The following is a 19545-nucleotide window of genomic DNA, read 5'->3' as shown; positions in this document are numbered from 1 at the left end:
AAAATAAAAATAAATGTTGATTTGGCTCATAGAAACAGAAATATCCAAAAAAGGCAATCAGCATAATCTTACAACTCAGATTCACAGCCCATCTGTCAAGGTCTCTGACAGTTACAGCAGAAGCTGATTTTCCCTGACTGACAATATCTTGATGCCTTAACCTAAAATTAGCGTGTTCTGTACTGGTTTATTCTAGATGAAAATAGCTCAAGGCTGAGATGGTGGTCAAGATATGCTCTCCGATTATGTCTAATAGAGTTTCAAACTATATACCATATATATCATGACCATGCAAAATTATTATTATATATGTAGAAAAATAATTAATTGTTATCTGCTTTCCATGGTCAATTTATGGAAATATCTGAGAATTTAAAAAGTGTGATTTCCAGGCCTGAAAAGTCCTAAAAATGTATGTTTTTTTTTTTTTTAAGTTATGCTCATAATTTCAAGAATGTTTTAAATCTGAAAGGTTAAAAATTTTTTATGCATAAATAATAAATAATAAATAAATAAAAAAAATAATAAATGACTAGAAAAATAATGGGACTTCAAAAGGTAGTGGAAACCTTGATGCATTTCAGGTTTTAATTCCATACATGTAAACCTTAAAAGAATAGTTCACCCAAAAATGAACATTTGCTAAAAATGAACTCAACCTCAGGCCATCCAATATGTAAATGACTTTGTTTTTTCATCCAAACAGATTACATGTGGATTATTGTGCAGAGGTGAGCAAATCCAAATCTATTCCAAAGAAGAAACAAACTCGTCTACATCTTGCGTTGGCCTAAAGGTGAGTCATTTTTAATTTTTGGGTGAACTAAAATATAATTCAAACTATGAAATGTATAGACATAAACTGCTACAATAACATTCTCTGTATAAAGCTTTATAAAGAATACAAAAGATGTCCCCTTTTGCATTGCAATTCCATTCACCAAAAGGTCAGCCAAGCTAGTAATAGCCCATTTATCACACACCTCATGACTGACACATTAATTGCAGCAGGCTTGAGAGAGGAAGAGCAGCTCGGTCAGCATCCCAATGAAGTGTCAAGCTGTTCGGGCCAACCTATTTGCAAGACTTTATGGATTTATTTCAGTAATGGCTTCCAATTAGCTACAAGATTCTTAAAGTAATACAGCAGGTTTAATTGTTCTAGAATTCAGAATTGTTAACTTATAGCTATTATTATTTTAGCCATGGTGGTTTAAACAGGTGGTTGGATGAGAAAGATGAGTTGGATTGTTTGAATCAATAATAAGACATCCAACAGTTCAGTGTGTTCAGTGCATCATCCCTTCTCTGTGTAATACAGTGGGTTGACAGTTGCATGCTAAACATCTCAACAAAAGATAAGGCACAAGACAAATCTCTGGTAACCATGCGACAAACAGATCTGAGAGGTATACTGTTCCTCAACGTGTGTGCCATCAAAGGAAACATGCCAGGAAGAATACACAAACTCCTCCTTTTGTCACCTGAGCGTGGCTGTTTATTCAGAAACCCATCCCCTTGTTTGAGTTTCACGGATCTGGAATGTAGTTGCTAACCACTCTTACCCATATTCAGTCTATGTTTGGTATCAGTTTCTGGGAAGGGAGCCAAATGTTTGCCTTTTATGGGTCTTTATAAAAGCAAATGTAAGATTCTGTCATTTCAGGAGTGTTGTAAAGCTCTCAAGATAAAGGATGGGCCAAGCTTTGTGAATCCTCTCAGATTCACTGATTCAGACTGATCTGAAGACACAGTTTCAGCATATTAAGAGATTTTTTAAAAATCAATAAGCATACATTATAATTGTATAATTTATTAGTAACTTAAAATAAAACTAAACCACAGCATGTCTTTAAGCATGTTTTTAAGTGTTTTGGGAGAAAGTTCAACTGAGCAGTGACTGCCATCTAGTGTATTTTATTTTTTATTGCAGGAACCGTTCACTGTCACTGATCGTTTATAATTATGTACATAGTCAACGTTAGCTACAACAAACAAGACTACGTATAAGCTACGTAAAACGAGGCCCATAACTGATATCTCTATCTCTGTATAGATTTTTTTTTTCACAGGAGTTTAGGCTACCTGTATTTTGAATTATGCATTTTATTTTGCTGTGTTTTAGGGTATTGAATATCCATTAATATTAATATTCAGTTTTATTTCAGCTTCGAGAAAAGTAATTTTAAAGGGCTTAGTTTAAGTTAAAAAGAACATAGCTACACATTTAAAATTGCGTATATATTAGACATCTATTTACAATTTAGAAAAAAAATTAGATTGTTAAAAATAAAACATTTGATATTTGCGATTCAAGTTTTGTTTCTATTCATACAAAAATAAAAAATAAATATATCACATATGTTTTCAGCAGAATAAATACACTTTTTGGTTCCGTTTACTTTGGTTGTGTTTCAAAATCTATTGACACAGCTACATGGACAGCAATTTTAGGCGTCACGGGCGCGCGCAGTATTTATTACATTCGCAACGTGCCCAACTGTTATTATAGTCTATGTTGCCCAATAAAGATGCCCAAAACTGCTGTAGAAGGCAGCTATCTAGTGACACACAGCCTTGAGGTCAGTGCCAGTATCACATGTGTTAGTTCTCGGCGCATGTGAAGTAGATATCAAATATACACACTGTGCCGAAGTGCTGCGCGTCGAACAACTTTGATTGCCAACATTGATTTCGTCCCACTTGTGTTGGAGACATTATATATTTTGTTAACATTAGTTCAAATAAAATGACTGAACAATCGGCCCTGCTTCTGCGAAAACAGCTAGCAGGTAGGTGGCTAACTGTTAGCGTGAGTATTAGTACAAAATTATGCCATACTAGCTATTTTTATCCATACCATCAGCACTTTTTAACTAAAGTACACAGTCTCTAACAAAGCCCACTGTGTCAGTGTTTGTGTAAAAACTTATGGGCTTCGTATTTTACTTGTGAAGTTATAAGGTCAGAAGCTTTGCTAGCATGCTAGCGCCTAATAAGTTGGCGAGGTATAAACATGTTAATCTCAAAGCTCATACTTTTTATTTAAGGAAATAACTTATTTATTGATTATACTATTTTAGGTATTTTAAAATAATGGCAATGAGTGGTGAAAACTAAGTTTACTAGTCATAATTTCAGTTGACACGTGTTAGTATGTAGTGGACAAATTAGGAAACAAAACAGCAACTCGTTTACATTTCGTATTAAAATGAATCTTTTTTTAATGCCTCAAGTGATCACAATATAATATAGATATAGTAAGAAAAACAGATTGTGATCAGCATGTTTATACTTCATTAACTTGCTCAAAACCTTCTCTACCTTATTATTTTAAAAATATACACACACACAAATTTGAGGTTATATTTTAAAATAATATCCCTTTGTTTTACATCTAACAGAGCTCAATAAAAACCCAGTGGAAGGTTTTTCTGCTGGTCTGATTGATGATGATGATATCTATCAGTGGGAGGTTGTCGTGATCGGCCCTCAAGACACACTGTTGTAAGTAACGAATCCTGTTACCAGCCATGTGTTGTTTGGGTTTAGTTGTAATAGTGGCCAGTCGATTAACCTAGGCTTCTGAAATCTTGTCTAACCAAACCGTTTACTCACTTTTTCCATTTTTGATTTACAGTGAAGGTGGATTTTTTAAGGCGCATCTCATTTTCCCTCATGATTACCCACTTCGTCCTCCCAAGATGAAGTTTATTACGGAGATTTGGCATCCTAATGGTGAGTGCATGTTGGTGAAATTGTCGTCCACACAGAGACTGGCACTGATCTCATTCTTCATCTCTAACCAGTCGCAAAGAATGGGGATGTGTGCATCTCCATCCTTCATGAGCCAGGAGAGGATAAATTTGGTTATGAGAAACCTGAGGAGCGTTGGCTGCCCATCCACACCGTAGAGACCATCATGATTAGTGTGATCTCCATGTTAGCTGACCCCAACGGTGACTCGCCAGCCAATGTGGATGCAGCTGTAAGTTTACTGATTTTTTTGATGATGCTGAATCCTTATTATAAATTGCCATGAAATTACAATGAACATAAGTTTTTCTGCAAAGTACCGTAAAAGTTATTCCCATATTGTAGTGGTTGGGAGTGGAGTTTTATATGATTTTTATTTTTGAATGGAAAAGTAATGGAGATTGGTTGGTGGTTAAGTGTAGCTAATTTAACTCCTTGTCTACTCCCTAGAAATTTACATTTAGAAAAAATATTGATGTATTGTATTCTCTTCAGTTTTTTTCTTTAAGTTTTCTTTAATAGGTTTTGAAAAGGTTTTAAATTTACCTACATAAATCATGCCCTCTTATTTGTAATAAACACTGAAATATTCCATAAAAATAGGAATGGCCCATTTAGATTTCATGGTGACCTTATCCTTACATCAGAATGTACTAACGAGTTTATTTTGGTAGGAAATGCTGCCTTTCTAAAATGCTGGCATATGGCTAATACTTTGCTATAACACACATTATTATTATAGAAATGGTTACAGCATTAATAGCAAATAATGAATGATTTTTTATATAAAAAAACCCCTCAAATTCCTGATGAATAAAATCAAATCCAAAATGTCACTTAATTGAAATAAAATGGGTTTTAAATGAAAGTTCATGACTGAAACTCTCACATTTGTGATTGGCTTGCAGAAAGAATGGCGAGAGGATCCCAACGGCGAGTTCAAGAGGAAAGTCGCCCGCTGTGTGAGGAAAAGCCAAGAAATGGCATTCGACTAGATGCAATAATTGTTTCGTTTAGTACATATCAGTTCTCTTCTCCATATCTTGAGGTCAAAGACAGTTTGAGAATTTATTTCAGGATTGATTTTAAAACTCATGACAAGCTCATATCAATTAATGCGTTTGATCACATTCACGTGTGGCAAAGCTTCATCTCGTGCATTGAATTCTAACAATCCCCTCTAGACATGCCAATTACGATCACCTTTATTTTAATCACCAGTTATTTGGGTATGCACCATTTTGGGATATGAGAGCAAAGCCACCGTAGAATAATGTCGGAATTATTTATTATCTTAATTATGATGAAATGTACTGCATGACACTTGTGTTTTGACTCGCTTTTTTTTTTATCTGCCACTGAGCCATCAATTTTGAACAAAGTCTTTTATGCAATTCTGGCGTGTTTTGTGCGTTTATGGTACTTGTAGAGGCTGATGGTCAGAATCTATGCTGATTTCCCTTGTCACTGATATGCCGGACAGCCCTGTTCCCTTAAAAAAAAAAAAAAAAAATACCGCAGATTTCTCTCAGAGGGCCATCTCTTTCTCTGCTGCCTTAAGTTCTCCTATCGGAAAGGAAAATTGTATTCAGTGATGTCTAGTCGGTTTTTGAGCTGGAATCCTCTTTTGGACAAACCAAAAAGTTCTGATATTTGCATGAGACAGATAATATTTTTTTGTATAAATGGTAAGCTCAAAAGCTGTATTTTTTTGTGTATGTAAATATGATGTATTGTACCATAGCTCTATCAGTCATTTGTTTGTGAGGTTTCCCCCCTCCACCTGTAGTTTTGCAATCACATTTATGACTGTATCCTGTTCACTCTTTTGTTCCCCAAAGGTCCCATCATGTAATTGCTCATTAAAACATTTATAGCATTTTGTCTTACATATCTAGTGTTTGTCTTTGTTTTCTTCTCTCTTAGTCTTGTTGTTTACGTCTTGCATCAATCATGTCAAAATCAGTTACCTCAGTAACTTCTAAAGGTGCACATGAATCTTGGCAGCACATCTGTCTGTCAGGTTTGTTGGGTGTTGTGTACTAATGCAAATGTAATTCTATTGTTCTAAAGACAGAAAACAATTTTAAGCAATAAGTTGTGTATTTCCAGTTGGTCTCGGTCACGTTTTGATTTGATTCAGGGGTGTGTTACTGTTGTGAAACTCACTTTTCTGGCAGAATATTGATTTCTGAGCACTAAATATGGATGAATGTCATTTCTTTCTGCAGCAATCATTTGTGCTCTTTAAGTTCTGTTAAATAAAACAATTATGAACTCACTACATGCCAAGCAGTGTTGTTAACTGAAACTATTAAGAATTGTTTTTGGTAATAAAATACTAGATATTAAATATTAGATGAAAAACGCAGAAATTAGAGAGGTCGCCTAGTTGTTTCTCTTGAAGAGATCTTTATTTGATTGGCTACTGACAGGCCAGAATTCAAATATACTTGATAATCACCAGTAAAAAAAATCTGAGAGTAAACACACTCGCATATAGAAAGAAAAAGAAATAGACATCCACATCCAACGAAGAAACGCCAAGAGAGATCCTGAGTGGTTTCTTACTGGCCAGGTGCAGACAGACTTTTGTTCATGAACTGTTTCTTCACAAAACACACCCACCACTGTAGAAGATAAAAAAAAAAGATATTATCAACATTTGAATTTAGATTAATATCATGGATTTGAAACATTTCATATATGACACTAATAATCTTTCGGTGAATCTCAAGAAATGTCCAAGTTGTATTTCAGTGTCTCCAAGCAATGTGCTTAATTCAATTATCGTGAAAATACTGCTGCAGTAAAAAAAAAAAAAATAATAAAAAAATCACTAAACAAAGGTAATGACAGAAAAATGTGCTCAAATGTTTTTTTTATTTTTAAATGCCACAATTTAAAAAAAAAATTGGTTTGTAATATTACAGTAACAAGACTTGGGAGGAAACTTGTTTATATGTCATCAATATAAATGTTACAATGCGCAAAACCCTAATGAAGCAAAACAAAACACTCATTAAAATTGAGTTACAAGACTACCTAATTGTCATTAAACTGTCACAATGCACACAAAATGTAATCAATTAACTAAATGAATAAAATGCCTATAAAAACATCTCTTGCTTTTGTCAATCACCTTGATTTGACTGCTAATATTTCAATATGCCTCACCTTGCTTGGTTTGTCTGTCTGCGGGTCGAACACACGGTCACACAATCTCAGTCCCGTCTCCTGTCGGATTTGTTGCAGGTAAGCTCTCATCGTTTCTGTCAAGGAGAAAAACATGGTATCTAGGTATCTCAATTCTGTAATCAGCAATAAAACTACTAATAAACTCATCATAAAGCAGGTCTTAGTGGATGTGGATTAGTGGAAAACAACTAGACCCAAGTAAGTTTTGACTTCACTGTGCCATACCTTCCTCCTGTTTGTTTGAGGGTTTCACATACATGGCATTCAGAGGGAAGCCAGGTTCTCCGGGGATGGGAAAGTTGGTAATTCCCAGCGTGTACATCTCCTTCTCTCCTTGACTCCTTGAACTGCACTATAAATTATTTACGAGTTTGTAGTTAGAGAATACATGAAGAATAAACTATGAGAAAAACACATGACAAATGATTAAATCACTGAACCTTTGAAATATACAATGACGCTTTTATTCTTCGACAGTTACCTTCTGGAGCTTCTTGAGGCATTCAGAGATGTAAAGAGTGGTGTAGATCAAAGTTCGATCGGCCTCATTCTTACAAAAGTACAAAAGTGAATATTTCAGTACAAACTCTCCAAACAATAAAATAAAAAGATATATGAGAGGTAAAATAAAAGAAAAATGATGTGTATATGCATGTATAAAGAGTTTAAATCAGTGAGAATATGTATTCTTCTCTCTCAGGTCTGAACTATGAATGCATGTTAAGACACGCAAGGCATTTTTTAGGCTCCAGCACAGCATGCTGCAGTCATTCATCTTACCTTAATTTCATAATTCTTGAAGAAAACATTGGCTTTGAAGTAGTAGATGGCCTCTTCGATAATATCCGTGTCTTTGGCTGAATATAGAAAGAGGAAGGAAGTGTTGATTCGTCAGATACCCTTTGCTAGTGATGGCCATTTAAGGAAGAACCACATACAACTCTGATCTCACAGGACTGCCTGAAATCAAGCAAACTTTCTTACTTTCTTTAGCAGCAGGGCCCTTAAACTGTGTTTTGAGGGGTAACATTGCCATATTCCCCACCAGTTTGGTGTCTGCATCCATCAGGCTTGAGTGGTACGCCTGAAAAAAGTGGAACATCACAAGAAAAATACAAGAGTTACTCAGTAATATTTGTCTGCAATATAGCACATTTGTTTTAGAATGACCAATGTTTCAAGAAAAAATGCAGCGATCACTGAGCTGAATGCAAATCAGGAAATCACGCATCATGGACAGATGGAAAAATCCGGTTTCTAACAACACATTTCTGACACTTACATATACATATTTGGTAGTAATGCACAAAGATAAAAAAGATAATAAAATATGCATTTCTAAAACTGATACATTTGTAGAAAATAGCCAGAGTAAAGTGATGTGTTGGTAAACGTTACGTTAGCTCTATGGCTAATAACACTAAAATATTTGTCTAGCTCGCCACTGCTCTAAAACGCGCCTCAACAAACGGCTCACAACGCAAACAATTTCGCTCACTACATAAATTGTTACTTTTAAGCATGTCTTACCGGCATTTTGCTACAATATGCTTCCAATCTGGCAGGCAAAATGAATATGTTAGCGCTGCGAGACGCCGTTTCCGCTGTCCCAGTCCCACCCAACACCGATACAGGAAGTGTCCAGTGCAACACCCCACCATAACCGCTGGGGGCGCCAAGGATACCAGCTTTGCCTCACTTGTGGGGGTTTTATTTTCCGCAAAATTTATTTTAAAGATTTTTTATATATTTTCTTTTAAATAGTCTAAATATGTTATACGTGCTATTTAAAAAACATCCACACAAACCGTTTAGATGCACCTCCCCAGACAACATAGGACGTGCATTAGGATGCAACCAAATTTGATGAATGAGGCCAAATATATGACTCAAAATGATAAGCTACTATTACACGTCTTCATCAAAGTGTTTCTAAGGCTAATGTTACACGGGTCAACGTTTAGAGCCATATTGCCATCAATGGGCACTAAATTGAGACACAGGGCCCACCGTTGACCAGATATATATATAAATAAATAAAAATTGTTACCTATTCTCAATGGTAAAATGTGCCTGAGCAACATTGTTCAAATACGTTCCCCGTCAAAACTGCTCACAATGTTTCCTCCTGTTTATACACCACTGGGTTGTGACAGATGTAATGGCTGAATTTCTTAACAAAATGAAAACGCCACATTTGTCATTTCCATATTTTTATTGCGAAAATAAATATGCACTTCTAAAAAATGGATTACCGTACATTTTATGAAACTCTGCTAAGATTGTGGCATTGCACAGGTTATGGTTGCATCCTTCAACTAATGACATGAATAACAGTGACACAAAACATAGTGTGATCTCTGTCCTTGCTCAAGAATCATCTTGGTCTTGGAAGAACTCGTCAAAATTTGTGTTACTGGGTTCCCCATCGATTTCCTGGAAAAAAGGAGAAAAAGCAGTTGTGCAAAATGCTAATTTTGTTGTAATCTAAAACTAATTTAGTCTAAACAACTGTTTTTATAATAAACAAGCTACAGACATATATATTTGAATCAAACATGAGTTCATAGCATAAGGCAGTAATCTTATGCACAGACCTTGGGCTCTTTAAACTCCAGGTCTTCACCATATTGTATGGAGAAATCAATGTGCTGCAGGACAATGCTGATGCCCTCTTCATCAGTGCGGTCAAAGGGCAGGAAACGAACCATACTGTAATCATCAATCTGAAGAAAACAGTGCCATCTTAATAATTTTCTACAAAACGATTGCAATCTTGACATTAAAAGTGATTATGGGAGATGCTAGGGCTGAACGATTATTTAAATCGTATGGCTGCGATTTAAATAAATATACATGCTGTGTGCTTCTAAATAAAGCATTTCACCAGATCTGTAACAAGAAACTCTGTGTATTTATCAGTGCTTCAAGGCATAATCTTGGTAAGTGTAACTTACCAAACCACATATGGCCTTGGTTAGTTTCTTAAACTTCTTGCTTCTCAAAGATACAGAGTTGTCCTCCATCATTGAGTACATATCTGGGTCCAGATACCTGCAAATAAAATAAAAATCCCAGTCTGTCATTTAAATCTAGGTTGAAGTGAATTATAAATGGATCATATTACGTGAACATACTTCTCTATTTCTTTCTTAGCCTTTGGACTGAGTAGATCCATTTTGGTCATTATGTTGATTTGTGGGATTTCTAATATCACCATAGCACTCAAAGCAGCCATAACTCCAGAGATAAACTAGATTAAAAAAAATGACAACAAACATAGAATTCAGGTTTTTACTATTTCAATCATTTCTTACCCAAATCAATGTCTTATGTCATTGCCATGTGCCAAACATTACCTTGAAGTTCTCGACCATGAACTGTGAGTCAACCAGGAAGATTCCACACACGCGAAACTCCCACTGCTGCAGTTGCTCCACAAGCTGCTTCATTACTGGCAGATGCGTGTACAGCTCGATCTGACCTGCAGTCCAGAGGACACAATGCTCTGTATCTTTCCATGCCAATCCACAAAAGCACCATATATCTGGTACATCACCTCTTACCAGGGCAATCAAACAGTATGTAGTCGTCCTCCACATGACCAAGACTCTCCTCCAGCCAATCAAAGTTGTTGGCGAAGTACTCCATACAGAAGATCAGTCCTCCATTAGGGCCGAATCTCAGAGAGTCATCCTCCATAACGTCATCTACGTGAATCAGTTCTCGAATGTCTGTATACGGTGAAAATACATTAAATGTCTTTAAAATAAGCATCTTACAGAAATTATATTTATTGAGCTCATGGTCCATAGAGTTTGTTCTCTGCCTGACTGAATTTCTTGGCAAAAAAGGCTTGAATAATGAATAATGTCCGATGTATTCATAAAACAAAAAGTGTAAAGTACCCAAATGACAATGCCAAAATGGAAAACTCAGAATGTCTGGATTAAATTCAAAAATGAATAAAACCTAAATACAGTTGTATCTGTATGACGTTGTTTTTAATTTAAATGAATAGTTCCCCCAAAAATTAAAATTTTGTCAGTATTTACACACCCTCATGTTGTTCCAAACCTGAATAAGTTTCTTTCTTAAGCTGAACACAGAAGATATTTTTAAGAACCAAAGAGTTGTTGGTCCACAGTGACTTCAATAGTAGGGAAAGAAATACTATGGAAGTCAATGGGGACCATTAACTGTTTGATCTCCAGCATTTTTTAAAATATCTTCTTTTATGTTCAGCATGAGATAGAAACTCATACAGGTTTGGAACGACATGAGGGTGAGTAAATGATGAGAAAATTAAAATTTTTGGGTGAACTACCCCTTTAATTGTCAAAAATTTCAATAAAGGCTACATTGGTTTTGAGGTAGTGGAAGTTGCAACCCTACTTATCAAATACAAATTATATGACTTTTGAATGTTTCAATATGCAATGCACAAAGTTTTAATATGTAAAGTATTTGTTTAAAGACTCGGATCTCTTAACTTTAAAAAACTGAAATCAAAATTCATTACCTGTTTACTTTCTAAATGCATATGACCCCATCGTATTGTGAATGATTCATCCACATACATGCTTCTCTTTTTTTGTCCTTGAAATATTTAATTAAAAGATAATTTAATGTATTATAATTTATTACTTACAATAAATACCAAACAAAATTATAATGTTTCTAAAGTTTGAAATCTTGTTTTATTTTCTCAATGCAGATAATAAATTTTTTTTAAAATAATGACACCATTACTGTCTGCACAGTACAGTAAAGGTCCTTTCACACTGGACGCGATTTTGACGCGCGAATAAAGGCCCTTTCACACCGGATGCGTAACGAAAAAGCGAAACGAAAAAGCGAATAGTTCGCGTGTGAATAGTTCGCGTCAAAACCATTCACATCAGCCGTGACGCGAATTTGCGATGTCTGTGACGTTCAGAGAGCTTCAACATTCCAAAACTTTCGCGCCGACAGTTGAGAAAATGGACACTTCAACATCATCATCCAGTGAAGACGAGCTTTTCATTTTCTTTAAAAGACAGAAAAGAAGGTTTTGGGTGCACCCAGTCCTAAAGAACAGAGAGTCTGAAGGGGAGTATGCCAATCTTGTACAGGAGCTAAAACTTTATCATGGCCGGTTCCGCACTTACTTTCGGATGTCTGTGGGACAATTCGAGGAGCTCCTTCAGATAGTGGCACCGCATCTGACGAGACAAACCACAAACTTCAGGGAACCAATTGATCCGGAGCAGCGTCTGGCAGTCTGCTTAAGGTGAGCTGTCCTCTTAAAAACATCAGCCCATAGAACACACAAACAAGTAATCAGAAGATCCGTCATTTTTGCTGTGACGTCACCTTTGTTTCCTTGTATGTGATTGGCTGAAGCCTTTTTGTCGCCTCAAAAGTAAAAAAAAAAAATCGACATCGAAGCGAAAAAAATAAAAGTAGTTTTTTCGCCTCAGCACATTCGCGTTCAGTGTGAAAGCACTCATTACACAAACAGCTGATCAAAAAATAAAACCATCGCGCGAATTATTCACGCGTCAAAATCGCGTCCAGTGTGAAAGGACCTTAACTTTTGAGGCGACAAAAAGGCTTCAGCCAATCACAACGTCACAGACATCGCAAATTCGCGTCGCGGCTGATGTGAATGGTTTTGACGCGAACTATTCGCTTTTTCGTTTCGCTTTTTCGTTACGCATCCGGTGTGAAAGGGCCTTAAGGCAGTCAAACACTTGACTGAAGGCTATTTGATTTTCATAACCATAAAAAACCTTCGGATATAAACTGCTCAGAACATCTCAGAGTGTATTTTACTGTGTGTGTCTATATATTGATTCCTGACCTGCCATGACAGGATACTCAAAATGTTCTGCAGCTGGATCCAGATTCACGACCTGTACAGATCGATTGAGGGCCTGACAATGCTCTAACATTGTGGCACAGTAAGTACTCTGAAAAATACAGAAAAAATATGGGATTCAATAAGAATCACTATACCACATAGATAACGTGTGTGTATATATATATATATATATAGTAGGTTCTAGTATTGTACTCAGACTAAAATAAATACGATCAGTGCAGACCAGACTGATGTTTTAGATTTAACACAACTGATCACACATATGCACACAATAAAATCAAATCGTAATTGCTGGGATCATTTAGTATGTTAACCCAACAAACGTTAGTCCGCCTGGTAACTACTGAATTACCTTTCCACTTCCGGCAGGACCCATCACTAGTTGCGCGTATCGAGGCATTGTTAATTCTCCTGCTCCGACAGCACTAGCTGGTATGCTGTTTTCACTTATTTCACCCAAAAAAAACGTTATTTGCCCAAACAATGTGTTCCACTTACAACATCTACAGTAGCCATGTTGTTTCTGTCACCTACGGAAGCCCGCTGAGGTCAAATCACTGGAAACGCACTCGTGCGCAGTATCGGATGGTATTACAGTCGCCTTATATCACTTGTAAATATTCTACAAGTCTCAGTTCAAGTAACACTTCGGCATGAAAAAGGACGTGAAATTCATTGAAAACAGCGATAAAAGTCGTATGTACCACAAAAAGTCGCTTTTGCCTTTAAGGTAAGCCTCAGAGTTTCATACAACGGCTATGCAAAATACTTTATTGTGTTGGTGTCACATTAATGATGCATTTCCTATGGTATAATATTTTGACAGGCAATCTGGTCTCAACCATGTGCAAACTGGTAAGTCTGTCCATAAATATGTATGAATTGGTCAGATTAGTAATTTTAGTACAATTAGTAATTTCTGCCTTTTTACTGCTAATATTGCCTATAGATTTACATATACTGTATGTCAATATACAACCTCAGTTCTCTTAATTCTTTTTACAAAGTTTTTTTATATAGATTTTAGTTTAAATTGCACATTATTTTAACTGATAACATGCTTAAATTAGATGATTTGTAAAGTTAAAATTACATTAGTGCCAGCTAATTTTTCCACCTTCTGTAATTTTATTGTCCTATACGAGGAAATATCTCATGCTTTAAAGAAATTTAGTATAAATTACATAACTTACAGTGTATTATTTGACATGTTGTACTATCCTAAAATTGTTAGTTCTTGAATCACATCACTGCATTTCTACAGCACTCTTCTGTTATATACATCTGCAATAGCATGTACAGTAAGTCTGAACTCAAAACACAACCATTTCATCTCTCTAGCAACCTGACAGTTTTTTTCCACACAGCTACAGTAGCAAGCTTAATCTGTGTAAGTTACAGAAACATTACACCTGTATAATTTGGACAGAGTAACCAGAGTCTCTGACCCAATTGAGCGGGACCAAACAGGCATTCCAAAAAATCCTCTGAAGACAAACGGCTTTCATATCTACAGCAGATTATTAATACTTTATTAATATTCGTCAGGCGAACTCTAACTAATATTTCATTTAAGGACTTAATTTTTCTCTTTAACCAGGCAAAACAAACTCAGTATTTGGACACAAAATACAAAGACCTGCAACTGAACAAGTTCCAGAACAAGATCGGGGCATTAAAACTATTCATATCCCTAAAACCATAACTGCTGCTCCATTTTTACAGGTATTTCATGAAAATATACACTACTGGTCAAAAGTCTGCAACAAATAGAGTGTCTCCTATGGGTTTGTTTTATTAAAATGAAAGTAATTGTGAAATATTATTATAATAAAAATTTTTTTTTACAACATTTTTAAAGGTTGTTTATCGATTTAGCTTTGCCATTTAGCTTTGCCATCACTTTAATAAATTATATTTTAAAATAGAAAAGTTACAAAACATTTTTTTTAATAAAAAAAATACAGCCTTGGTGAGCATTAGAGACTTATTACAACAATTTAAAAACCTTTGGAATTGAAATTTTTTGCAATAAAATGATAAATATATCTGATATAGGACTGGTTCAGCAGCCATTAAGATACTTATGCCAAGTAACTCAAAATCTATGAAAAGTTTTATTTGAACTTTATTTTCAGCACCCAGGCCTGACACCCGGACAGAAGCGTTTTCTGTATAGTATCGCAGAGGCCTACAGTAAAGATCACATGCGGCAGTTAATATGTCAACACTATATGAATGTATTACACCGCTGTATCAGGACAGGTGAACCATCGCCTCTTATAACATAAGCATATTTACCTGTAATAGCAAGACCTTTCATTACAATAAAATATGTAATCTATAATTTAATATAATTAATATTCAGTGCCAGATGCGAATGTGAATATAAACGTGAAGCTGCAGGTGTCAACATACACCCCACAAGAGGAGCCCAAGACAAACTCTCAAAGTGCATCTACGAGCAAGACGAAAGAAAGTGGAAAACGATCTTCAGAGAAAGTCAAAAAAACAACTTTACCTAAAATTGTCAAGCATCAAAGGTAAGAACATGATGCCACCTGTAAATATCTTAAAACATTGTTGAAAGAAATAGCTGTGATCCTAGGATTTACCTACTACACAGTACGTCCTCTGGATTTGCAAAAAAAAAAACAAGATACATTCAAGAAAGAGAAGGACTACCATTGCAAAACATGCTTCGTCACAGGGTTTGTTACTTTACAGACAACAAATAGTGTGATATACAGGATTCTTCACAATCCTGGTATAATGAACAAGTCAGCTTCCTGTATTGTGCTAAACATTATTCAAAATGGACTTACATTTCCAGAATCACATCCATGGGAAGATGACTTTGAATGGGAGGCGGCTGAAATGGACTGCTGGACACATGAGTGGCCTGTCTTTTAATGAATCGGAAGAAGATGACGAGGACTTTCTATTCCTCAGCTAACACATAAATCTATCTTTTATTTGTCATTTGTGAAAAATACCTAACAAGATCATTCTTAAAACATACCCAAAACAATCCAGTTTGAAGTAAAAAGCTGTTCCAGACATTTCAAAAGTCATTTTAATAATATGCATTCTGTGTTTTCCTCTAAAATAAAAAACAAATTACACTGCTTATGTGATGTGGGGTTTTATTATATGAAAGATGACTTAACATGGGCCTTGAAAAATTAATAGGGGACATAACATATTTAGAAGACTAACTCGCACTAACATTATGCAAATAATGAAGCATTATTGCATCCTCAACAACCATCACAATGCTGACATTCTGGTGACATAAACAGTATTATATATTACATTAAAATATAGCGTAATGTTATGATACAGCATTTGTGACTTTCAGGTTAGAGGGAATGACAAGATTAGCATCCTGAAAGAAGGTAGCTGACAGCATCCGCACTCTTTAAGACTTTTTGTACTCAATTCTCTCGACTTTGACGTCGTCTCCAATGAGCTGATAGACATACGTTACCACTGTAGATGCTTGAATGTCCATCAAAACAAAAGATGGTGTGATGTTGCTGTAAAGAGACAATCACAAATCATGTAATTAACTGCATATAATATGAAGTGGAGGACATAAAAAAAAATGTTATACCTTTCCAGTGCACAATAGGCCCCTGTGGCAGAGCCAGGGTTAATATAAAACTTATTTTCATTCTCAAAAGCCTCAAATTTGTGTGTGTGACCAGAAATGAGGATATCCACATCCAGCTGCCTTTGAAGCAGTGCCAAGCTCGCCATGTCACCCCACGGGATCACTTGGTGTCCGTGGATCAGACCGATTTTGAACTGCCCCACTGTCACCACCTTCTGCTCTGGATAATTCAAGTTCTGTAAATTAAAACAAGCAATATGAATGGTTAAAAGAGTGCATGAACAACTACGAAAAACAGAAATAGGAACTAAAAGCCAACCTCATCGAAGTCTCCTCTGACAATGTGCACGTCTCCAGCGAGTGTTTTCAGGTAGTCATAGCTCTCTTTTGTACAAAGGTTTCCCGTGCAGAGGATGTGCTGAATTTTGCCAGGCACTAGCAACTTCTTGAATTTGGCAGGCAGGGTGTTGCATCGGTGGGGAATGTGAAGGTCACCTAACACAAGGACCAGCTAATGGCGAAATAAAACTTGTTAGTTTTCAAATCTTAGTTGTTGGACACTGAGAGTGAAGGAATAGTGGAGTCGTAAGCAAAGAATTGCTGTCTGAATTATATATTTGGGAAGGAATGTTTTGCCGATCTATTTGGAAGCATTAATGTGTCAAATTTTCTTCAGACAGCAATCAAGTCAAAGCTGAGCGCAAGAGAGCTGATTTGAAGCTCTGTTGAACTTGCTGGACCTAAAACAGGCTGAGATCAAACCATTCACATACATGCCTAAAAATGTTCAGTAAAATCAGATCTTTGGTACTAGAGAATATGGAGATCTTACACAATGCACTTAAAAAAGTTTTTTCAATAAAAACACTGCTGAATATTTGAAGACAACAAGGCTATGTTTGGAATAGCATATTAGCATCCTACACTGTGACTGCATCAGTAATCACGTTTCCCTACAATATAGCAGGCAAAAAACAGTATGTAAAAAGAGTGGTGTGTCAGCAGTATTCATAAAACAAAAAGCCTAAAGTACCCAAATGACAATGCCAAAATGGAAAACTCAGAATGTCTGGATTAAATTCATACAACACACGTTCATAATATATACAACATGCTTTTTTTAAAGCTTGCATTACGCATTAAAAATAATTCAAAGGAAGCACCTACTCCGAGAATGTGCCATTTCAGACGCGGTCTCATTATTTCTGCAAAATGTAGCAATATGAGATGTATAACATTTTATGCATGCAGTATGCAATATTTTGTTATTTGACTTAAGTTACGACATTTGGACACAAAACTGGATGGATATTGACCGTTTTTATTTCTAATACCAAATTTACACTATAAAGGTGGCACATAAGAGCTTCTGAAATGCTATGTAGGTGTCTTTATACAGACTGTTTAATGCTCCTCAGAGATAACACATGCATTACAACTGTACATTATTGGCTGAGCAAGCATAATTTAGTCAGGATTTTATGTGGCATGCCACCTTTTTCACTGCATTTGAGGCTTTGTAAAGACACCTTAATATCATTGATATTAATGGGACTCAGAATAAATGCAGTACATTAGTAGTATCCCATTCCAAACATAAGCCAATATTCTTATGAGACCAGTATTTTTGACCAAGTCTCGATACTCCATTTCCCTAGTGTTTAATATATACCTCACAATGTTTATAAAATATGCATTAGGCAAAACACACACAAAAAAAGTTTAGAAAACAGGACTTTATATTCTCAACATGGTCTCCAATTCTCAATCATTCTTCAAACCGATAATTTGATTATTATTAACTACTTGATGATAACAGAAAGTAGTTTCACTTGATGGAGATCATTGTAAACCCAGAGCAATGCAAACAGAAAGCAAGACTGAGGGTGAGAGGATCCAGCAGCCCAGAGGAAACAGCAGCGTTAGTCTAAAATTGAGAAAACTGTGAGCACGAGAGGCACTTACTCTGTGACCAGCCTGAATACGATGCAGAGGTCAGGATGGGGAACAGTGGGTGAGGAAGAGGGTGAGGGAGGGGATGTGGATGCATGATAACAACAAAAGATGAAAGACAGAAAAAAAAAACTTAAAATGGATAAATAATATCAACATAAATTGGATTGAATGTTAGTTGATTGTTGTTGGTGAATGGTTGGCACTTGCATGCAGTTAGTGAGAAGCTTGGGGTAAGAGCTGCTGAGGCTTCCCATAAGAACACAATATCACTTTCAAAAGCATTTCAATGTCAACGATTCGATATGGAAGCACTATTCAATGTAAAACTGATTTGGACCGATATTTATTGCAGTACAGTATTTTAAGACGTGCCTCTTCAGGTTTAAACAGCTAACACAAACAAGACACTGTGAAATGAATACAAAATAACTTAATATTTTAAACAAAATTGTTTTGGCTGCACTGCCAATACAAACATTTAATTTAATAAACATATTCTTGTAATATAACATATACTAGAATAACAGTTTTATGTTAGCCACTGTAGCCTAGCAAACTGTTACTGGACTAAGCATTTAGTATTAAGACATTATACCAAGTATCGCAACACTGAAAAGTATAATTAGTTCATTTATCAAAGTATATACTTCGAGTGTCATTGATTTAATTTATTTAAAAGATACTGGCTGACTACATCCTGACTCAACAGTGTTGTGAGCATGGGCTGAATCACTCGGGCAGCGCTAGCTCGCTGCTGTCATGTGACCCTTCTTTTCTAAAATGCCAGATTTTTGGGAAAGCAGCTTAAATATCTACTCGGACGTATGGTTTTAATAATAAGTTAAAACGGATAAGTATTTTCGGATAAGGAAACCGGTTCTGATAAATGAACACGTACCATTTTTGTCCAGCTGCGTGTTTGAAATGGAGCTCAGAAAACTGATGTTGATTCGCAAGGCCAGAAACTCAATGTTGCCAAATCACGCTAGAAAAATCAACAAGCTGGTTAAACAAGCTCGAAGCTCAAATTGACTTATAAAAAGAGCGCCTGGCAACACACTTCAGTGAGGCGAAAGAACGCCAGCGCCATCTGGCGCCAATCTAAAAAAATACTCACTTAGATGTTCGGTTGTTTACCTACGTATATAAATGT

General features: G+C 35.9%; 5 protein-coding genes across 5 annotated transcripts; 2 read left to right on the top strand and 3 right to left on the bottom strand.

The window, feature by feature from the left end:
- The first annotated feature begins 2540 nt into the window (after positions 1-2540).
- Positions 2541-5647, top strand: ube2g1b (ubiquitin-conjugating enzyme E2G 1b (UBC7 homolog, yeast)). The gene is made up of 5 exons (XM_059526162.1): positions 2541-2792; positions 3405-3507; positions 3641-3738; positions 3810-3988; positions 4665-5647. Exons 1-5 carry the CDS (start codon positions 2750-2752, stop codon positions 4749-4751), a joined length of 510 nt encoding a protein of 169 aa, XP_059382145.1. The 5' UTR covers positions 2541-2749; the 3' UTR covers positions 4752-5647.
- Positions 5648-6224: 577 nt separating this feature from the next.
- On the bottom strand, positions 6225-8637 carry LOC132117100 (actin-related protein 2/3 complex subunit 3-B-like). Its single transcript, XM_059526161.1, has 7 exons — positions 8485-8637; positions 7939-8038; positions 7735-7811; positions 7436-7504; positions 7180-7306; positions 6934-7028; positions 6225-6386 (listed from the first exon to the last, which is right to left on the bottom strand). The coding sequence occupies exons 1-7, from the start codon at positions 8488-8490 to the stop codon at positions 6324-6326; spliced, it is 537 nt and encodes a 178-aa protein (XP_059382144.1). The 5' UTR covers positions 8491-8637; the 3' UTR covers positions 6225-6323.
- A 513-nt stretch (positions 8638-9150) lies between these two features.
- On the bottom strand, positions 9151-13378 carry gpn3 (GPN-loop GTPase 3). The gene is made up of 8 exons (XM_059526157.1): positions 13173-13378; positions 12800-12908; positions 10521-10688; positions 10314-10438; positions 10092-10207; positions 9912-10008; positions 9552-9680; positions 9151-9390 (listed from the first exon to the last, which is right to left on the bottom strand). Exons 1-8 carry the CDS (start codon positions 13218-13220, stop codon positions 9325-9327), a joined length of 858 nt encoding a protein of 285 aa, XP_059382140.1. The 5' UTR covers positions 13221-13378; the 3' UTR covers positions 9151-9324.
- A 40-nt stretch (positions 13379-13418) lies between these two features.
- LOC132117098 (uncharacterized) lies at positions 13419-15921 on the top strand. The gene is made up of 7 exons (XM_059526159.1): positions 13419-13550; positions 13647-13675; positions 14421-14545; positions 14959-15085; positions 15189-15363; positions 15447-15531; positions 15654-15921. Exons 1-7 carry the CDS (start codon positions 13474-13476, stop codon positions 15774-15776), a joined length of 741 nt encoding a protein of 246 aa, XP_059382142.1. The 5' UTR covers positions 13419-13473; the 3' UTR covers positions 15777-15921.
- A 28-nt stretch (positions 15922-15949) lies between these two features.
- On the bottom strand, positions 15950-19436 carry LOC132117099 (vacuolar protein sorting-associated protein 29-like). Its single transcript, XM_059526160.1, has 4 exons — positions 19291-19436; positions 16756-16947; positions 16437-16672; positions 15950-16359 (listed from the first exon to the last, which is right to left on the bottom strand). The coding sequence occupies exons 1-4, from the start codon at positions 19291-19293 to the stop codon at positions 16242-16244; spliced, it is 549 nt and encodes a 182-aa protein (XP_059382143.1). The 5' UTR covers positions 19294-19436; the 3' UTR covers positions 15950-16241.
- Between the last annotated feature and the right edge of the window lie 109 nt (positions 19437-19545).

Source organism: Carassius carassius, chromosome 36, assembly GCF_963082965.1.
Source record: "Carassius carassius chromosome 36, fCarCar2.1, whole genome shotgun sequence".
NCBI lineage: Eukaryota > Metazoa > Chordata > Actinopteri > Cypriniformes > Cyprinidae > Carassius > Carassius carassius.
Note: the sequence above shows the minus strand (reverse complement) of the source record. Positions and strands in the feature narration are given on the sequence as shown.